Here is a 21456-nt window from a genome sequence, read left to right as displayed (position 1 = left end):
ACTGCAACCACTGAACATCCAAGGTATGGACATTGAGGCTGTGGACAGCTACAGGTACCTTGGTGTTCATCTGAACAGCAAACTGGACTGGACTCATAACTCAGACGCCCTCTACAGGAAAGGGCAGAGCAGACTGTACCTGCTGTGGAGACTCAGGTCGTTTGGAGTGGAGGGCCCACTCCTGAAGACCTTCTATGACTCTGTGGTGGCCTCAGCCATCTTTTATGGTGTGGTCTGCTGGGGCGGCAGCATCTCTGCTGGGGACAGGAAGAGACTGAACAGGCTGATCTGAAGGGCCAGCTCTGTTCTAGGATGCCCTCTGGACCCAGTAGAGGTGGTGAGTGACAGGAGAATGGTGGCTAAGCTGTCATCCCTGTTGGACAACATCTCCCACCCCATGCATGAGACTGTGACAGCACTGAGCAGCTCCTTCAGTGGGAGACTGCGGCACCCACGGTGTGGGACGGAGAGATTTCGCAGGTCTTTCCTCCCCACTGCTGTCAGACTCCACAACAAAGACTTCAACTGATCAAACACACAAACCCACACCCGTGCAATAATACTAATGTGCAATAATCTTTTCTGGCATCGTTGTATTTTTACTCAGTTGTATATAGCATTTGTATTCTATTCTTATCTTATTGTATATTTTATTCTATTTTATTCTACTGTATATAGTATTTTATTTTATTCTATTCTGTACAGTTGTGTACTGTATTTATTCTTATTTTATTTTATTCTAATTTTTCCTTCATAACTTTTGCACTGTCCACTTCTTGCTGTGACAAAACAAATTTCCCACGTGTGGGACTAATAAAGGTTATCTTATCTTATTCTTATTCTTATTCTTATTCTTAATCAAACACTGACAACAAACACCACGCACTACATACAGAGATAATGGCATAACATTTATTAAACAATTCAAAAATTTACAGACAATACATTTACAGCTTGTTTTTTTTTTTTTACATAAAAAAGTGTCAGCTCAGGCCAGCCCCAGTAGTAAACAATGTATAGAGGTCGCCCCATATACCCACACCCACACGCACACACAAGCAAACAAATATGCACACACGTCATGTGAACAAGAAAATAGTTGCCATTTGCTTTAAAATGCTTTCAGGTAAAGATTGTAAATCAAAGGGTTGCTAGATCCTATTAACATTTTCCCTTCTCCTAACTTCAGTTTTACACCCTCTGCCTATTTCATTGTCCGTTTAGTTTTTCATGCATTTTAATTTATGTATATCAATTCAGGTTGAAGATGCTTTTACAATAAAAGAGACTGTCATAAGGACTCTACTTTTTGCATAAAAAGTGCATGCTCTATTATCATCATCATCAAAAGCAGATTTTTAAATGATTTTTTCAAAGTGATTGTTTACATGCGTCATTCAGGTAAAATACAACTGAAATAAACTCCACACCAGTAAATATGAAAATAATAAAACTTTAAACTAGACTGGATAATTTAATAATGCACAGCAACATTTGCGCTAGGATGAGACTAATACCTCAGGCTAAGATTACCCTTGGATTAAACTTGATTTGTTGGTGTGTAAAATTTTAGTCTCTCCAAATTGTTAAAAACATGTTTTTAAGGGTTTTTAAGCCCAAAAAGAAAGAAAAAATAAAAGAAACACAAATTTAACTGTTTACAATTTTATATCCTGATAGTGTTAAACATTCATTAAAGTCGGGTCAGACTTAAGGTGCTGAAAATCAGTCACTAGGGACAACAGAATCAAAGTTTCACCCCACATCTGTCTAAGTTTCAGGACTTGTTCAGTTGTACATTTGAATGTGACTCGTGCACCTCATAGCTAAATTCCCTGCAGAATTATATTGTAAAAACAATCCTCTATAACACTTTTTAAAATGATTTTCTCTCCTTCATCCATCCGGCAGCTGTTTGTTTACAGCAAATGAGCAAAAAAAAAAAAACATATTAAAAGAAAAGTAAGGGAAAAAAGAAGAAAAACTTTTTAAGATTCAACATGGGCACTGACGCCTCTGTTTTTAGTATTTGTGACAATGACTGAAGCCTTGTACTGCTGAATTCCTGAGAAATGTCTGTGTGTGTGTGTGTGTGTGTGCCTGCGTTTGTGTGTGCATGTGTTCATACGATGCAGCATTTGTTCTTGTGTTTGCGGGAGTCTTTGAAACGGAGCCTATGCTTAGATCGATATTTCTCCAGGTAGGTTAGCTGTTTGCTGTTGATGGCTCCACGACGCTTCCTGAAACACAAACACAATGGTATGAACTTTTAAAAGCTTTTAGAGGTTCATTAAATACAGAGAGATCACAGACATCTTTTATTTTCCACTGCACGCTGTACTTTCAACTATAAAAGTCTTTTTCTGTCACCTTTTTTCTATTTTTTCTGTGTTGCATTTCTCATTGTGTTCCTCTCTAGGATATAATAGATAAAGTGTACTTAATCCTATCAGTTCATGTTTTCTATAACTACTTTCAATCAGCATAGACTCCCATGTTAAAATGCCCAACTTGTAGCAATAAAAGCATTTTTACAGCATGGAACAGAGAGTGTTTTGCCTTCTATGGACAATTTCAGCCTTCAAAACAGCTAACCCTCCCATGATGCAGTGAAACAAATCACAGAGCAAAATCATTTTCACATATTTATTAACTCTCAAACCAGGAGTTAAAAGATGATAAAGTCCACCATCAAAGCAGACTTTCTAAGTTTGGTATGTAGTAATCTACTGTAGCGGAATGTTTACTAGTGTTTGGGGAGGTCTTTGTCAAAAAGAAAAGCTGTAAAACGTCTGAAAATAGAGTAAAAAGATTCCAGAATTGACGCCCTTCTTGACATTTTTCAAATCCATGTAGTGGACCTGATGCACTTCTTGCGATTCTGGTCCTATCCTCATGTTTGGCACCCCTGATATAGAGTATATAAGACCACTCTGGTTTCTGAAGTATTTTCATTAAGTGAAAAAAAGGAAAGAAAAACTATCTTCAATATGACACAGGATATGATACATAACTGTACTTACTGTCTGATGAGTTGAATAGCATCCTCATATTTCATCCCACTTTCTATCAGAGCCAAAGCAACAAGCACAGGAGCCCTGTGTGCATGTATAAACACAACGATCCATGTTTTAGGTTATACATGTCCAATCACTTCTACTTATCTGTATCTTGGGAAATCTTTAAGTCATAGTTTTTAGTATAAGCACTCCAAATCAAACATATGAGTTATTGTCCAGTGATGCTAACAGGTACAGAAGCTCTTATATGTGTGCACACACACCTGTCTTCCTCTGTATTTTTAAATTAAATTTTTACTTTAAATGTCTCCTACCTTCCTAATCCAGCCACACAGTGAACAGCCACACAGCTTCCTGGATCCTCCTGGAATTTCTTCTTTAGCAGATTCAACCAATCATCGACCAGCTTACTGGGTGGCGGGGCTCCGTCATCAAATGGCCAGTCCTAAAAGAGAGGCCAAACAGGTGCTGTCTGGTGTACTGTATTTGATCATAGAATGAGTAAATATTCATATTAAAGGTGTGTGTTTCTGAACTTACCACCACTGTAATGCCATCTTTCTCAAGCCGTGTTTTGTCATAAGTGACATCGCAAACTCGGACCACTGTTGTGGCACCATATCGCTTCAAGTCCTGGAAGTGGCAAAGTGGGGAAAATACTTTTTTTGAAGTCACAATACACAAGCTGACATCACAGAGGGAAACAAGCATGCAGATAACATGCTAATTTTATTACGCTTGTCATTATAATATTGTCTACCCTTGCAGGACACACATACATATATTTCTCACCTCTATGAAGGAGCTGAGCGTGCCATCTGTTGGGTTGTGTGTGATAAGAAATCTCATGTTCTTGTGGCACAGTTCGACTGGAGCTGGGCGATTCATGTTGACCAGCGTGAAGAATTCTTGCAATGTGTAACCCCTGTAAAAACCAGAAGTCATCTTTTTCACATTTTGTTTTTGTAGAATACGGATAAAAAATGTCAAGAAATGACTGGTTATGTAATGTTATGTGTTATGTGCTTTTTCTTGCTAGTAAAAGCAAAAACAAACAAACAAAAAAACCCCACCAGTAATAGTATGATAAGATATAAATATCAATGCCTGAACTGTAATAAAGACTTTCAAAATACTAAAGCTCTCACTCACTTAACTTTGGGTTTCACTGGGGTTTCCCACAAGGTAATCCAGAAAGAATAGGACCCTATGCAGCTTTAGTCCATGTTGTAGGACTGTCATAATGTGATCAGTAGAAGGTATTATTAATGCAGACCTGGGCCCTTTGGTTTCCCTGACCCACCCCATGTGGTCAATGGGAAATTAGGATTAAGATATAAATAGGTATACGTCATTCATTTTCTTCCATTTAAAAAAAATATTTTATTGGAAATCACATTACAGTTTTGTTGCTTCTATTTGAAAGGTGACTGCTACATTTTTTGTTTGTTTTTTTATTTACATTCATACATATGTGTGTGTATGTGAATGAAACTTCACAGAGCAAACATTTATGAGATGTGTGTTTGGGATAAAAAAGAAAAAAAGTATTTATTTACTAAAATCAGAGATAAAGTTGTGTTGTTAGCTTGTGGTTAGCAGATTGCTGGGTTTAAGGATAACAATTTAAATTGTCATTATGAGCCTAAACATGCAGAGAAACACAGGAAATTGACTAATGCAGAACAAAGACAGACACCAGATGCTTTGCTAGTAAAGGTGCAAAAGCAACCAAGCTTTACACATCCAGGGATGGAGCAGTCAAGACCAGCTTTGTGATTTCTCGCAGAGGGACTACGATAGAGAATGATTTATTCACACAGGTAACTGTATGTCTGGACAGGCCGAGGCTTAAATGAGACAAATTGGAAGTGTAAACTCCGGTGCAAAAATTAACCACATTGTTGATGTAGCTAAAATAGTTAATTTCCTTAGGGCAAGAGGACTGAATCAAAGACAGCTTGTTGTACTTCTGCAGGAGCATGAGACTGAATATGGTGACATAGGCTACCACACAGGGTAGCTCAGCCTGGGTAAAGTGCTGAAGAGAGTACTGCATGGGACCTGAGAGAAAAATAAGGGGCTTTGTGAGAAGAAAGGCAAAGATATTCCAGAGCTCTCGGATGCATTTGCTGTTACTGGGACTTTCCTTTGCATTTCCACCCCAGATGCTGAACCTCATTTTAATGCACTTGGTGAAGCCCAAAACTGGACTTCCCTCATGAACAGGAAAGAAAACTAATAAAACTGCAGATGAAGTAATTAAATTACAAGTAAAATACCACTTTGTAATAAGCTAAAGGTCTTCAAAACTTTGCAAAAACATGCACATTTTCTTCACAGCTGTTTGAAAATGTTGATTAAATAGTGATTGTAACATCTCCTCTCATCACTGGTAGCTTATAAAAAGAGTTATTAACACTGAGCAGAACTGCAATAGCAAAATCAATAGATATACTTCCATTTTTAGATTGCGTTGGATTGTAATTGTAATAAAATACTTATTACAATTACAATTACAATACTTCATACTTAAAAATATTAAGGGAGGTCCCAACACCATAAGGCATTTTATGACATTTGATTTCACACATTTGACAAGCTGCAAAGAATTTCTAGCAGCACTCAACATCAACCATCACATCTTAAGCTTAACTATGTTTCTAATGTCTGTTCTAGCTGTCATTTGGAAACTAGTGCCATCAGCAGACTATAGACTCTTGTTAATTGACCAATCAGCATGCATTATCAGAATTCCAGGTTTTTACCGACAGCATTCACTATCTAGTAGGTATAGTGAAAGGAAATGAGTAAAATAACCCAATAAGAGAATTTTTATCCGTGAATACTAATACTAGAAGCTGGTGTAGAGTCATTTAAGCAGTTTAGCTCCATTCATTCTAACTGACAGAGCCTTAGCTCGCAAGTATTCTTTGCTGCCTCTGACTGATGGTTAATAGGATTAACAGGAAGTGAAATGGCTTTCTGAGTTTTTAGCTGTACCATAATTTATGCTAACCTAACACTTCCTGAAAAAAGTGAAAAATAGTTAATACATGTAACTGTTCACAGCAGGGTTTGGAGACCTTTTCTTTCTTTTTCTCAGAAGCTTGTACGTGAGTTCTGGAAAGTGACATTTCTTTCTCATTTTTTTCAAATTTCTTCTTCGTTTTATTTTTCTTCCAGGAGTATCAGGTAAGTGCCAGCACCAAAATACGGCAACTTAGACCAAGACACCAAAACATTGTTGATGTGTAAAGTAGCACTTTGAGCAAGAGAAGGAAATATGTGACTTTGATCTTAGGTGAAATTCAATAACACTGAAAACAGAGAAGTCATTTTTTTCCATGTAAGACCTAGAAGTTAAAAGCATCATTGTGAGTAAATCCTACTCTCCAAGAAAGGCAAATCATTTAATCTGATACTGACTGCCTTAAAGAAATTTCTAATGAATCATATAACCAATGAAATGTCATGAAATATTAAGAAAGTGTTGATGCATTACTAGATTTAGGCCAGTGACTCCTCACCTTTAGCTCCAGCTGTTGCGTTCAGCAGCTATGTCTTCAGTTTATATTTGCTCTCCAGGTGAGCCACAACTCCTATTTTCAGATATTTTCCCAGGTCTGACGTCCTATAGTCTTGATTGTTATCCCATCAGTTAACAGTCTGCTATAGTCCAGAAGGTTACAGTGTGTTGACTTTCTCTCTGTTTTTATTTCTTTGACCACACTCAGTTTTAGTCACGCTCTCTTTCCGTCTTTCTCCAGTTAGCTTTCAGTGTCGAGGCTCCGCTTGTTACCCCATGAGCTGATAGGTTCAGAGGTCAAAGGCCAGTGGTCTTGTAGGGTTAACCCTAGGACTACATGGTGCAGCATTATCCCAGATGGGGTTTAAATGTGTTGGGCGTGGCAGTAGTCACCACTTCGCCTCACAAACTCCATCAACCAGCAATTCTGAAATACAAAATATATTAAAAGTCAGCTTCCACTAAAATGACCCTGATCATGGTCCTTTTAGTAATTTAGCACATATTCAGTGTTTTTCAGTTCCACGTAACCCAGTTATATTATGCTGCCATATATACTAATTAAACTATTTTATTACATGTGCATTACAGTTACACCCAATTACACTGGATCTAAAAGACACATATAAGCATTCACACATATTACAAATATTCTTACTCATACAGTATGATAACACAGACCTTCTATTAGATAGAGGTGATAAAACACCTTTTGATTAGTTAGTGGATGACACATTAAGAACAGACACACCAATTAAATACACAGGGTGTGTATTTATTAAGATATATGAAACACTAAAGATAATCGTGGGGCATTAGAATGAAAATGAATGAAAAATGTGGGAGTAGTTACTAGTTACTACTAGTCCCTGTAAAAACTTAATTCTTTAATGTTAAATTAACAAGATCAAGGTTGCCATATACTAAGATCCCAACTCAATTACATGTTCAAGGACAATAATACTTTCACGAAACATATAATTCAACTTTATTTAAGAAGACATACCAACATAGACATTCAATATAAACCATATGATATTGTATGAAGATGATGATGACATTTGTACAATATCAACAAAATTAAGTTAGCTTTGAAGAAAAAAATGAGCAGAAATTCTCATATAAAGTGATGCTCTAATTAATCTAGCCTAGGTGTTTTTTGTTGTGGCTCAGCAGGAAAAAAGGCAAGATAAAAATATTTTGTGAAACTATGGAGAATCTGAAGTAACTTGCTTTGATTTATTCTGAACCTTAACCCTGTATGCATATCAGTTTAATATATTTTCAGGAAAATAGGCTCTGTTCAGCAGTTCAGCACATACAGAGTTATGAAAGCATGAAGGATGAACACTGCTTGTTAGTTATAATGCAGTTTCTCTAAAGTACAGATATAAGTTGTGTTAGGCTCTTCTTAATGTATGATTCAAAACAAAGCACTGAATAATCTTAATAATACTTCTCATAAAAATGCAGCATACTATTAGCTGTCTAAATAATTCTACCTACCACTCAAACAAGGCAATCAAATAAACAACAAAGGAAAGTCCAGAGGTAATCTCTGGTCACCTTTTGGCCTCTGCACTGACCACACACACACACACACACACGCACAGGCACACATAATCACTCACAGACTTACACACTCACTCTTCCAGAAGAGGGTAGTCGGTTCCAAGTTGTTGACAATCTATATTTAGGAATTTATCCTGTGTCACCGCTAATCGGGATAGAGGTCGCTTATTTTCCACTGAGCTGGTTAAAAGTGAACATTCATTTCACTCGAAGCCTTGTGTGACCCAAGGACACCAAAGTTACAACGGAGACACGGGATAAAAGCTAATTTGCAAAGCAGCATAGCTGGCACAGACATGCTGTGAGTACACAGAAACCTGTTTTAAGGCATCTAAACATAACTAAAAGGTCAACTGTTCACTATTTTAGCAAGCATCTAAAGTAGAATGACTTCATATGAGGGTAACATACAGAAACACCGGCCAGACATCAGAAGTCCAATTAAACCTGTAAAGCCACTTGGCAGTTTTACCTTAGAGTGTAGTTTGGTTTGTAAAAATAGGCAATGTCTCCGGACTGGCTGCCTAGCTGTTGCACTGTCACATGGTGGATCAGGACACAGAGAGGCTAAAATGGATCTCAGTATTATTTTAGAGCCACCTTATGGTTACTTCTTCACAAGGTCTGAAATGTAAAGCTGAATGAAACGGTTAGCAGTGGTCTTTAAACAGATTAGATTACACATTTGTTTACTGACTTCCAGTTAGCTGATAAGAAAGAAGAGGATTATAGCATCGGATTCAATCACTCTGAAAAAGAAGTTACACTAAATAACTAAGTTTTTACTTATTTTCTGGAAACTTAACTTCCCTCTTACCTCAGAGGACAGCTTGTCTGCTGAACAGGGGAAATCCACAGAGCTCTGACTGGCAGTTACACCAAAGTCCTGCAGAAGCAGCAGCAGCAGTTCTACAACAGTTTGAGTGCTGACATACAGCCAGCTGACTGCCTGTTATAGTAAACCCCTGTAGACTCTGAATACCTGCAGCTGTATTTTTAGCTCCATCTGTACTAGTGTGTGATTCTATGACACATCAGATTTTTGTAGGAACAACAGTACCCTCCTGCTTTACTCTCTCTCACTGTCTGTGGCAGCAATATAGCGCGGATAAAAATGTTTATGGAGATTTTCTATAATTCTCTGCATCACTTATCCAGAATGCAGGGTGTTGCACTTCTGGCTTTGTGACAGCATTGGGAAACACTATATAATTATCCTATTTATATAGCAACAAAACAAATGCAGAGTGCTTTAGTTCTTACCGCTTAGCTCTTCAGCGTCATCTCCAAACACTGGCTAAACACCAGTTCTTCTGCCTTCTTGTTACAGTAAAACAACAACTCTTTCAGTCTTTGGTCCTGGTAGTCAAGCAGGAAGGAGCAGCAGCAGAAGGTTAAATGTTTCCTTGATAACCTTTAGCTCTGCCCCACTATAACACTAAACTATCCACCTCGTGTCCCTTCTGGCCTGCTCAACTGCGACGTACTGAATGTGCCAGCTCGTAGATCCACCTTGGTATAACGGTGCAGTGTGTGTTGGGCTTAGGATCTGCTATGAGCTGGTCTAATCAGGCTGAGCAGCCATCTGACCCTGACAGCCCTGTCACCAGCAGAACGCACTACAGTTAATGCTCTTAGAGCCACAGGGGAAGAGCCTCACTCCCCCTCCTCCAGCTCTCCCACTTCTTCATCCACTCTACTACTTTCTCTCCCACTCTCCTGAAAGGCACTGGGTGAGAGTCCAGCTCCTAACTTTTCAATGTGGCTGAAGATTACTTGGTTCAACCAGGGAAGTCCATGGTCACAGTGTTTTTCACATTATGCTCCTTAAATAAAATAAAACGAGTGGTCTCATGAATATTTGCTGCAGTGTTACATCTGTCTGGACTTTTTCTTGTTTTCCCTCCCTTCATGGACCCCCTGCCTTCCCCTCCCTGAACCATCTAAAAATAGACAGTCTTTTAAGCTACCAGACAGATTGGCCAAGTCAACCTGTGGATCCCATTTGTAGGAATTAACTTTCTCTTTGGGGTTACAATAGTCCAAGAATTGTTTTCTTGCAGCCAGCCTACAGTGTGAAGTCAGCACATTGCTGTGTTTGCCCAGAAAATTACAAAAAAAAAGAGAGAAAAAAGGATAATTGTGTTTACGAGGTGTAGAATGTGAATCCAACAAGTCACAAGGCAGTCACAGGTCCATACTTTTTTATAGTAGAACAAGCCAGGGCCTCACCTCACTATCAATCATTTTGAGTGGTGGTTAACATGACTGTTCACCCACACAGAGAGCTTAAAAAAACACCACTCACTTGCTAAAATTAGCTAAAGCACCACTTACACTGTTTCCAGTTCATCAAATTAAAAATCACAATGTTCCTGGTGGTTAAAGTGGGCATGAGTTTTCGGGTTGTGAATGTTTTCTCAGAGCTGGAGCTGTTTTTCATGCATCAAGGTGATAAGTAGTCATCTGTTATTTAATATGGTCCGCTGTTATCTCACTTTTGATTTTACAGATTATACCATGAACGCATCCATGTGTTTATTACAAGATCCCAAGCAGTTCTGGAGAATACTTTTTTTACCTGGTTGTTGTTCAGTCAGGGCTTGTGTTGCAAACATCTCTGTACATTCCAAAGACCCTACAATAATAGAGAGAAAACCCCAACAATCAACTGACCACTTGGCAACAGTGGGAAGGAAAAACTCCCTTTTAACACAAACTCTGGCAAAACCAAACCAAAACCATTTATTTTGCAGTTTATACCCTAAAAGCTAGTATGACATTTTTATGTTCCCACATATCGTCAGCAACAGCTTCAACACTTTGAGGCTGAATTAACAACCTCTTGACTCTACAGATAAGAGTCACTCGGTAAAGTTTTGAAATACAACAAGGCTCCTTGTTTCCAGCCCAGAGTGGAATTAGAGACACTGTTTCCTCCAGTCAAAGGACAGGTTATAAAGCATTTACCCAGCAACACTGGTACTATCAAACATGTTTTTAATATTCTCAAATGCAGCTGAAACAGAAATGCACAAAATCCTTCATCAATTTTAGTCAAAGTAAAAGTAGGTGACTTCTTTAGATAATGAAGTTTGTTGAAGATATAGGCTAGGGGAGATATGAGGGGATACAAAGTGCAAGAGGTTAAATCAGAGGTGTGCAGCTGTGTAAGTAGCCTTGGACTATACAGACAGTGTTTAAGGCTCAGTGTATACAGCAACATTAACCTAGTAACTGATACAGTGATTCATTATTCAGCATCAAATAGGGCAAAGTGCTGAAAATGCTTAATTGTTTTTGCAGATCTAAGAAATCATGCAGCATTGTGCGATCTAGCGAATCTTTGCCAAAGTTTTCAATGTACAAAAAACAATATTCAGAACAGACGTAAATTACGATGATGCCTTTGCTTGCCACATTTCATATCTTTTTCTGTTTTACCCTGTTTAATGTAAAATAACGAGAGTTGAGTACGTCTGGACACATCTTTATGAAGTTTTTTGGAGTAAATATTTTGCTTTTTGTAAATATTTTTTGTTACTTTTTTTGTGAGCCTTATGACCCACAAATTTCTTTCAAAATCAAGTGCAAATTGTCATCACAGTCATCAGTTCCATACAAAATAACTCTAAAATCATTTGTGAAATTTACAGTATGTATTGGATCGCTTGATCCAGGCCCTCTCCACTGAAACATGTTTTAATTCGGTTCATTTGGGCTCCCATTTGTGATAACAGTAAAATGTGCCTGTGAGATGACACTTCTAATTGTTTCTCAAACCCACGCAGTCCTCCTTTCAAGGCTTCCTTTGTCAGATCACCCTGTGGAAATTCAGCTCTGCAGGGACCATCTGTTTTGATCCTACAAACCTGAGTGTGCTGGCATGAACATTGATGTAGTGGTTTCTGGAAATGTGAGCTGACACTCAGTAGGTCACTCCTGACAGTCTTGTGCTTTATGAGGAGCCCAAAGGACACTGTGAGCAGTGGTCATGGCCGCTCTCCCGGTTTCATTAAAGCACTGACCTGCTAAGACTTCAGTGCTAATTCCTTTCCCAAAGATACAAGGAAATAACAAGGAAGTATTCAAGGCTTGCTTTAATAATAGAAGCACTGCTGATGGTCATGATTGAGGTAATTATAAATAAGTGTGCATCCATCCATTTTCTTAACCTCCTATCAAATTCAGGGTCATTGGGCAGGTGGAGCCCACCCCTGCTGTCATAGGGCAAGAGGGTACACCATGCACAGGCTGGAGATAATTTATTGTTTTGCTAATATCCAACTTTTAATATCCCATAAGTGTGTGTGTGTGTGTGTGTGTGTGTGTGTGTGTGTGTGTGTGTGTGTACATTGAAGGTGTCTGTAGACACTAGTGCAAGTGAGCTTTTTAATTTAAAAGACATGTTTATACAAATATATGTTAGCTGAGGGAACTGATGGGGGCTTTGTTAGAATTTTTAACCTATTTACAATTTTAATATGAATTCTAGCTGTTATAGTGGCAGTTGCTGGAAGGTTTGCTTGAGTTAAAAGAAAAACATTTCTGTGGTGATCACAGTGGTGATTGTGCCTAAATAAGAAGTGTTGTTGTTGTTGTTGCTTTTCTTAGTTATTCCTCACAAGCTTGAGTAAATGCTCGACTACATCTTTCCTGGTAAGCCATTCATGGAATGACTTTCCATTTAAATCTTGTGTGGCCTCCACAGAGGAGCTCTAATCTGGCTCAGGAGCTTCTGGTTTCAGCCTGTTGTATTTGTTGTTGTTGTTGTGTCTGGTAAAATAATTGAATAAATAAAAAAGCGGGGGAGGGGGGACAAGCTATAAAATTATTTTATGGATAAGTTAAAAACTTACTACCACTACTGTGACATCTGTTATTTCACCACAATACCACTGTGTTCGTGCAGTATGTTTATAGCTGTTAAATCCATACATCAGCCCATGCAAATCTGCAAATTACTAAGAGTTTAATCTTTCATAAACACACTTTTGGACTACTTGACTGTCCCATTAACTCTGGTTCTTAATCCTTCTTTTATAATCAATGCCTGAAGTGGGAGTGCAGGCAAGCTTACACTGATTTACCATCTTCATATACACAATTACAAAGTGGGTCCCCTGCTCTGGAGCTGTTTGTAAATCTGTCTCTCAGGCACACCACTCATGCCGCCACTGTGTGAAATCGTATGCAATTGCGTTAGCAGCTAAAAAAAGCAACTGGATATGAAAAGGAAGTGTACTTTCATCCATTAGTTGTAGCTCTTAAACTGTAATCAGTCTCCATATTTCACACATAACAAGTGTGTGTTAATGACTTTGAAATAGCGCAAAGGCACACCATGCCAGACTTTATACTTTAATAAACTCACGATACAGCCTACTTATATTACTTTATAAGTATAGAATGTAATACGCACATTAGTATATACACACTGCATAACTGATATTTCTACTTAAATTGCTTTTACAAAGACATTTCCTAAATATGGGTTAAATAAATCATTTCTTATTCGTATTAGCCTGGATCCATCTTTCAGAGGATTCTAGTTTGTTTTAAAAGTTTGGTCATGAAAATCCTACCACATATACTCTTACAACTGGTTTATATATGCATTGAAAGGGTAATGTGTGGTTTTGCACGTAAACATTCACGCACCGAGTGCTCCCTCACAATCACGTCTAAACAAGAAAGACACACATGCGCACACGCAGCTGAGCGTGTGGCAAGCGGCAGCAGCTGCTGTGTGTATAATTAGAGTGTTTTGAAAGCTGAGAGTCGGACAGCAAGACTTTCACCTGCAGACTTAACGGTTACCGTGACAACCAATTATCAGCAATAGGACGTTAATGTGCTTATTTAGCGTCTCTGCGTGTGACACTGGTGCCCTGAGGCGAGGCAGTGAAGATGGAAAGTGTGGGGATACTTATGACTGAACAGCCACTTCACCGTATGCCGAGATTTCTTTCCTTTCATAAATTCGCTTTCCATCTCACCTCATCTCCCGTCTGTGTTTTAGCAGACACGCCCACAGGTGATTATCAAAGCGAATAAAAATTCAAATTTCTTCCCCAAACGTTTAAAATGCATTGAAAGGTAGTTAGTGTGTAGAAGTCACACAGACGAACGCAGAGCATCCACACAAACTAATAACAGGGTATTGAGAATGGGGTGTTAGAGGTTTATCAGGTGAAAAATAAAGAAAGGTGAAGCTAGCCGCCTTCTTCATAATGCCGTTTGACGAAACAGCATCCAGAAGATTGTAATGGTACTCCATCTAGTGGACTCTGCAGGGAAATGATGATTGGAGGGCAGATTTGGTGCACTTTTTTTCCTTTTTCCATTACAAGTGAATGAAAACAAGTTTCATATGACATATACAAAAATAAGAAACGACAATATCTACAACTACTTTATGTTTTCCACAGTTGGCTTAAAAACACAAATTGTATTTTTGTCCCCATGCCCAGTAAAGTTAAAACACTGATCTATAATGTTTTAAAACTGCATAACTAATTCAACTAATACCTTTTAAAAGAATCACAAGTCAGCAAAAACATTTCATTTTTATTAATAATCCAATTAAGAAGCATTATTTGCAGAACACTGAACAGACATTGCAAATAGCTAGAAATATTTAATTATATTTTATTTTATATTTTTTTCTGTTGAGCAATGTTTATAACATATTCTTTTGACAAGCAGTTGCAAGCAGCAAAAGTAACACTGGTGCCTACATTCAGCTGATCACTGTGTCTGAGATGTACCCCACCTCCCATCCCGCACATTTCTCCCGATTGCCAGAAAACTTTGAATAACGTTGTGAAATCTGACAGTCTTTATAGCACGGGATAAAGATTACGATGATCTGGTTTGCAGGATACAATGCAAACTGTGTAAAATCAGCTTAATCTTTTGATTTTGAAGTTGTATATCTAAAAGAGAAAAATGAACTACTGTACATCTAATAAGAAATGTAGTTTAACTGCATTTTTCAGAAACAATTCCATGTTATCTTTGTTCCTATACAGTCACTTACTCTGTTTTGATAAGCACTAGTATATGTGCCAGTGGTAAGTGGAGAAATAGGCTAGCAGGGCAGAGCTTAGCCAGGGTTCACATTTTGATATTTTGACTTCACAGTGACGTGAAGCTGGGTAAGACCCATCTGCTGCCTTCTACTCTTCACTCACCACTAAATGGATTAAATCTCTTGTGCACACAGCTCTCATCTGGCTCTGTGTGTATGGTTAAAGGAGTGGTGGTAATATCTCCTAAAGGAGGCAGTCATGATACAGTCTGTTCTGCTTCCGTTCAACCAGCTGTTACTGTCTGGGAAGTATCCCAGGTACCACTCTGTGGTTCTCTAATTGCATATTTGAGTTTTATCAACTTTGCAAATATGATGCACTTCGTCATGGTTTGTAAAGTCAAGATGAAAGGATTCGTCTTCAACCAGCAATGATTTTCTAAAGCTAATCCAGAAACTTCTGACTTTTTGCCATCAGAAATCCCTCAAAGCACCCAAACAGAAAAAAGCATACCATATTTAAGATGCACTCTAATACATATTTAATGTGTTGATTTTTAATCTACATCTTCAGAAACACAGTTCACAGTACATGCAGCATTGATATGTCAACATTTTCTTTTAAGAATAATGAAATTTTCTGAAACAGACCTGAAAAAATGCCATTGCTTCACTTGGAGACTGATTTTTAAGCAGATTTTAAATTTGCTCCTGTTTTTGTAAAACCAGAAATTTGATATGTAAAATTTGAGGCACATATTCATGGAATTTAGAATTTCACATTTGTCTTCTCTGTTTTTCTCGAAGGATCACATCTGATTTTATCCTCATGTTTGCTTTACACTTTTGCCCAACAAGCAAAAGATCCCTGGTTCAATCCCAGGAAGAGGCACTAATCCCCAGTCAGGTAGCTCCCCAATCCAACATGTGGAGCCATCTCCTCTGGTGATTCTTTGTGAATATGGGAGCGGTTGAAAGTATCTCTCCTAAAGTTTTTTAAAGTTCCACTGAGATCAAATTAAAAGGTACTGTTCTCAGATGACTCTTGCAGTGACTTTAAGCTATCAAAATATTTCAAGCTTAGCATGGATTGATTTGGTAAAAGATGTTTGTTGAATGTTTTTGTTGAGAGGACTGAAATTATAGGCCACTGGAGATCATTTTAGCTGCAGGTCTTTCCAAGTTCTACATGACATGCTGAGTTCAGAGCAGCTATCGGCATTAAATCATAATACCCTGCATTAAGGGTCAAGCTTAGCGACGGAGAGCAGACTGCTTTGCTGTGAGAAACAGATGGCTCACTGAGATTAAACAGCTGACCTGCTCAGCTCACGTCTGAAGGTGCTGTGATTCCAGTGATGCCTCACAGCATTTTTCATTATTATTATGAATTTATTTCAGTATATCAAGCTTCCTGTGGGTCAGATTTAAGAGTTGTTTTATTACATTTCACTTGCAATTGTACAAAAAGTAAAGCACATATTCAAAGTTTTAAAAAGAGGTGTACTAAAATCCCAGAAAAAAAAACATAACTCAATTAAAATTGAAAATCATATGATCAGCTCTAACTTGTTTGCATGTAATATTTCTGATTGCGATGCAATGACACTTAAAGATAACGTTTTGATTTTGCAGGGCAACTGTTGGGGATAATTCCTTGCACAAATCCTGTGCTGATTCTGTGGAAGCACAGCAGCCTGAGGTCAGATTAAAAAAGGAAGGTCCACTCGGTCACGTGTGAACCAGGTTGCGGTCAGGGCTTAAAAACAGATCAGAGTCAGAGGATATAAAAACCAGCTCAAACACACAGTGTGTCACAAAGAGCTCCAACTCTCACATGGTATCTGACTACAGAAATATCCAGATATACTAACAAGGAAAAAGAAAAATATATATAAAGAGTTTAAAGAACGTTCCTCTGCAACAGCAGCCATGGTTCTGGAGGAGAATGACTGTGACTCTGTCTTCAACCCCCAAATCACTGTGAGTATCATAGAGAAATTTGGATAACCTCAACGTCCTGAGACCCTGTTTGCTTTTCTGCACATTATACCTCATTCTGCTCAACATAGATCTGTTGCATCCCATGCATCCCAAAACAAGAGCACAGGTTTTAGGAGGTTAGGGGTAAATCTGCTGTGATTGCAGTGCAAATTTAATGACTTTTATATTGATATCACATGCTTTTAGGCTATACTAGTAAAGCACTTTGAGGAGATCCTGGCTATATTTAGCATGTTTTAATTTGTGGGTAACTTATACAGAATACTAGTCCCAGATTTGGACTCTTCTTTGACGCATCTTTGTTTCAGGAGGAGCATGTAGAGACTCAGTATGGGAATGTCCATTGTATCATGACCGGGACACTAAAGGCAAATCACCCTGCCATCCTGACCTTTCATGATGTTGGACTGAACCGTAAGTAGCAGCTCTCAGCCCCAGCAGTACAGTTTTTGTCATCTCTATATCCTCTAAATAAACAGAATAGATCTAAATACAAGAGAACAGAAATGAATGAAGTTGGAAATCCCTGGAGCAAAAAGCTGAAGTTGTTTAAATACAATGATGTCCAAACATGTTTCCATTTCTAATCTATTTTTGTATCTGGACCACAGCATGTTGGCTTTATCATGTAAGGGCCTGTTTCACACTTTCGAAAGTGTCTGAAAATTGTTTACTTCTTATGTTTTCTTATATTATATTTAAAATGTTTACTGCTTAACAGTGCCATTTCTGTGTTATCTTGCCGCAGACAAGTCCTGTTTTGAGACTCTGTTCAACCATCAGGACATGCACGAAATCATCAGACATTTTCCTGTTTGTCATGTTGAAGCACCAGGACAGCATGAGGCAGCCAAAACTCTGCCTGCTGGGTTAGTAGATGGTCTTTGTTACCCATTTCTCACACCACATGTGTATTTTAAGAATTAATGATGGGATTGTAGAATTATTTGATATGACTTCTGTGAGCTGTATGGTCATAGATCCAGTGAATGCTGATGGGAAATCTGACTTTTGACCCCTCAGTCACACCTACCCTACCATGGACCAACTGTCTGAAGCACTGCTTTCTGTCCTCAAACACTTTGGGTAAGTCAGACCTGACACTCTTTAGAGTTTACTTTGATTCACCTCTGATTTAAATCTGGACCACTTAATCTTTGGCTGTGTGTTTTGCAGGTTGCGTAGTGTAATTGGTTTGGGAGTGGGAGCAGGAGCATACATCCTGGCTAGATTTGCTGTGAGTCTGAATCTTTTAAAAATAAATAAAGCAGGTTTTATGCTGAGTTTGCCATTTTTGTTGTTGATCTTCTGGGCTTCTCTATGCGGATCTTTGCTCTTCGAGTCAAGTTACAAAGATACAGTTAGACATGTCTTGAATCTGAGATGTTGGGAGTACTTTAAATTCTTTTGTGGCTGATGTAGACTTACAGATTCAGATCTTTTCCTCTGTGCATGCAGCTGAATCACCCTGATTTGGTGGATGGACTGGTTCTGATCAATATCAACCCCAGTGCTGAAGGCTTAATGGATACTTTTGCAACCAAGGTAGACAATATGTAGTCAGATACAACCTAAATTTGATTCATTTTTACACCAGGCTGCAATGAAACATTTTTTCATTGTTCCCATTTCTAATTGTTCTTAAACAGCCCTAATGTCAGTGCATTAAAGGATTACTATATGAAGGTAGCTTCACCTGGTGAAACTATGTTACAGATCACTGGATGGACCCAGACTCTACCAGACACTATCATCGCACACTTGTTTGGAAAAGTAAGTTGTCAAGCCTTTTCTACAGTGTCTAATTTTAGTTAACATTAGACGAAAAACTGAAATGCTCATCATAAGATGAAGTAATACATAATATATATTAAATATATTTATTTAGATTAAAATATGAAGATGACTTAAGATATATACACAGCAACTGCTAAATACAGAACATCTGTCTCCAACTTATAGGATGAGATCCTGACCAATCACGACCTCATCGCCACATACCGCCACCACATCACAACAACAATGAACCAGGCCAATGTCAGTCAGTTCTTCCGCTCCTACAACCACCGCAATGCTCTTGAGGTGGAAAGACCCATCCCTGGTGGAAACATCAACGTCAGGACTCTCAAGTTTGTAAAACCATTTGTCTTCATACAGAATCTTTTACTTTTTTATTGACCCTTCAGCAAAATCAGCCCTTTAATTATGTCATTTGCCCATCACAGGCTTGCATCTTTGCAACAGGCCAAGTTAATCCCTGATCATATGTTTAGTCTCTCTGACTGTTTCATCTTCCTCTTGGTGTGTAGGTGCTCCACTCTGCTCATTGTAGGAGATCATTCTCCAGCTGTGGATGCTGTGGTGGACTGCAACTCTAAGCTCAACCCCACCAAAACCACACTGCTTAAGGTAACTGGATAACTGGTTGACTCAAAAATAAACACACGTGGAATATTTGATGTATTTTATTTAAAACTGTGGAGCTGATAAGTTCATAACCTTAGAGTGAATCATGCATATTTCTTTCTCATTCGTCCTCCTCTAGATGGCGGACTGCGGAGGACTTCCTCAAGTGGATCAGGTGTGAAAACATATTTTACTGGCTGCTTTGAGAATAATGTAAATTCTCTCCTAATAGTTATGATCTTTCTCTCCACAGCCAGCCAAACTGATTGAAGCCTTCAAATATTTCATCCAGGGCATGGGATATTGTAAGTAATAACGAACTGCCAACCATTAGTGATGACAGCATTTAATTCAATATCTCAATTCCCTGTTTGTGATGGTCTTTACTTCAGTAAGTCACTAAAATAGTAGCTGGATTTTATATAGGTCAAGGCAATGTTCCGAAATAGCAATGAGCAAAAAGTTAATTCATATAACTTTCCTGAAATCTAATTTTATTAACAAGAAGCACCTCTGAATGTGTGTGAGGGGGGATGAGACTACTGCTCATCCCCCCCCACACACACCCTACTACCACTGAAAGGCTCATACAGTATAATAAAAGGACTCTGCCCTCCTTCTTCTACAGTGTCCAGTGCCAGCATGACCAGACTTCGCTCACGGACAACGTCCAGTTCAAGTCTTATGTCCTTGGATGGCCCACGAAGCCGAGCACATACCAACGAGCTGCAACGTAGCCAAATAAGTTCACACAGCAACGATGAGAAGCGTGTACGCTCTCACACCGATGTTTCCATGGATAGTATTTCCAGTGCGAACCAGAGTGTCTCAAAGGCCACCGAAGTGGCATGCTAGAGCACAGGCACTTCTAAGTCTCATGCACTTAATACAAATTTTACCTCATCATAACTACCCAGGTGTATCTCACAGTCTTCTTAACTTTCCCATCTCTGGCCATCATCTTCCAATTATGCCCTTTCATCTGCACTATCTCTGCCTGAAAGGCCACAGGATATGCTTCCATGTGACTTTCTCCATCCCCCCATTCTCTCTCAAATTTCCACTCTGTATGTTCTTAAACCGTCACTACTCTACTCTCTTCCTAGTCACTCATACTTCATTTTCATTTCCTAAGCAGAGAAAGAGTTCTCTGTATACTGCACTGAACTATTATTACATGTCTCTGTATCTTTGTCCTTCAATTTCTCTTTCTTTACCTTCATCCATTTCACTCTGTCTCTATTCATGTCTCTGTTCATGAGTGTTCCCTCTGACACTGACCTTTTACCACAATTTCTGCTGCAGGCGTCCTTGGTTTGGATAAGAGTTCCTTATTTACTGATATTTATTATCAAATACAGTACATGAGAAGTTCATACAATCTGAATGTATTCACTAAAACTTGAAGTGTATTCACTATGGAGATAATAAAGATGTAGAAATATGGATTAGCTGGTGCAACAGTTACATGTTTATTACCAGGAATGTATGTTGATTATATGCAGCTATGACAGCAGTGTATTATTAACTATGGGAAAATACTATGAATATTCACTGTAGCTCACAAAATGCTAACGCTTTAGTAAGAAGTTTTACATTAAGTTCAAATATTAAAGCACTTTATATTTGATTAGCACTTTATATTTATAATAATAAAGCACAATTTAAACATTTTTGTGGTGTCAGTGAATTATTTTTCTTTAAGCACAATATAAAATACTAAATTGAAATCCCTAAATACAAAAACAGCCATAAGTACAGGCAGATACCAACGATGAATACAATTTCTGATCAAATATTGCACTCTGTCGACCATTTATGTAAAGAATCACTGTTCACAGCATCACTTGCATTTCAGGGTAACTGTTACTGTAATCCTGTTTACTGCTCTT

At 38.3% G+C, this 21456-nt stretch overlaps 2 protein-coding genes across 4 annotated transcripts; one reads left to right on the top strand and one right to left on the bottom strand.

Annotated features, from left to right (window-relative positions):
• Nucleotides 1-898: 898 nt before the first annotated feature.
• On the bottom strand, nucleotides 899-9789 carry LOC100690670 (protein tyrosine phosphatase type IVA 3). 3 transcript variants are annotated; one of them, XM_005456754.4, is made up of 8 exons: nucleotides 8939-9043; nucleotides 8594-8688; nucleotides 6551-6976; nucleotides 3813-3945; nucleotides 3561-3653; nucleotides 3335-3465; nucleotides 3024-3098; nucleotides 899-2240 (listed from the first exon to the last, which is right to left on the bottom strand). In XM_005456754.4, the coding sequence occupies exons 4-8, from the start codon at nucleotides 3906-3908 to the stop codon at nucleotides 2123-2125; spliced, it is 513 nt and encodes a 170-aa protein (XP_005456811.1). In that variant the 5' UTR covers nucleotides 3909-3945; nucleotides 6551-6976; nucleotides 8594-8688; nucleotides 8939-9043; the 3' UTR covers nucleotides 899-2122. The 3 variants fall into 3 exon arrangements, with proteins under 3 accessions (XP_005456811.1, XP_003452134.1, XP_005456810.1); XM_003452086.5 differs by lacking the exons at nucleotides 8594-8688; nucleotides 8939-9043 and adding an exon at nucleotides 9385-9789; XM_005456753.3 differs by lacking the exon at nucleotides 8594-8688 and having other exon boundaries at nucleotides 8939-9074.
• A 7158-nt stretch (nucleotides 9790-16947) lies between these two features.
• Nucleotides 16948-21221, top strand: LOC100690212 (protein NDRG1). Its single transcript, XM_003452085.4, has 12 exons — nucleotides 16948-17137; nucleotides 17467-17572; nucleotides 17907-18027; nucleotides 18182-18244; nucleotides 18335-18395; nucleotides 18617-18703; nucleotides 18875-18931; nucleotides 19121-19287; nucleotides 19468-19567; nucleotides 19704-19739; nucleotides 19818-19869; nucleotides 20193-21221. Exons 1-12 carry the CDS (start codon nucleotides 17087-17089, stop codon nucleotides 20417-20419), a joined length of 1128 nt encoding a protein of 375 aa, XP_003452133.1. The 5' UTR covers nucleotides 16948-17086; the 3' UTR covers nucleotides 20420-21221.
• The last annotated feature ends 235 nt before the right edge of the window (nucleotides 21222-21456 follow it).

Source organism: Oreochromis niloticus, linkage group LG11, assembly GCF_001858045.2.
Source record: "Oreochromis niloticus isolate F11D_XX linkage group LG11, O_niloticus_UMD_NMBU, whole genome shotgun sequence".
Classification (NCBI taxonomy): domain Eukaryota; kingdom Metazoa; phylum Chordata; class Actinopteri; order Cichliformes; family Cichlidae; genus Oreochromis; species Oreochromis niloticus.
The sequence above is the reverse complement of the archived record's forward strand: the minus strand, read 5'-3'. Positions and strand labels throughout refer to the sequence as shown.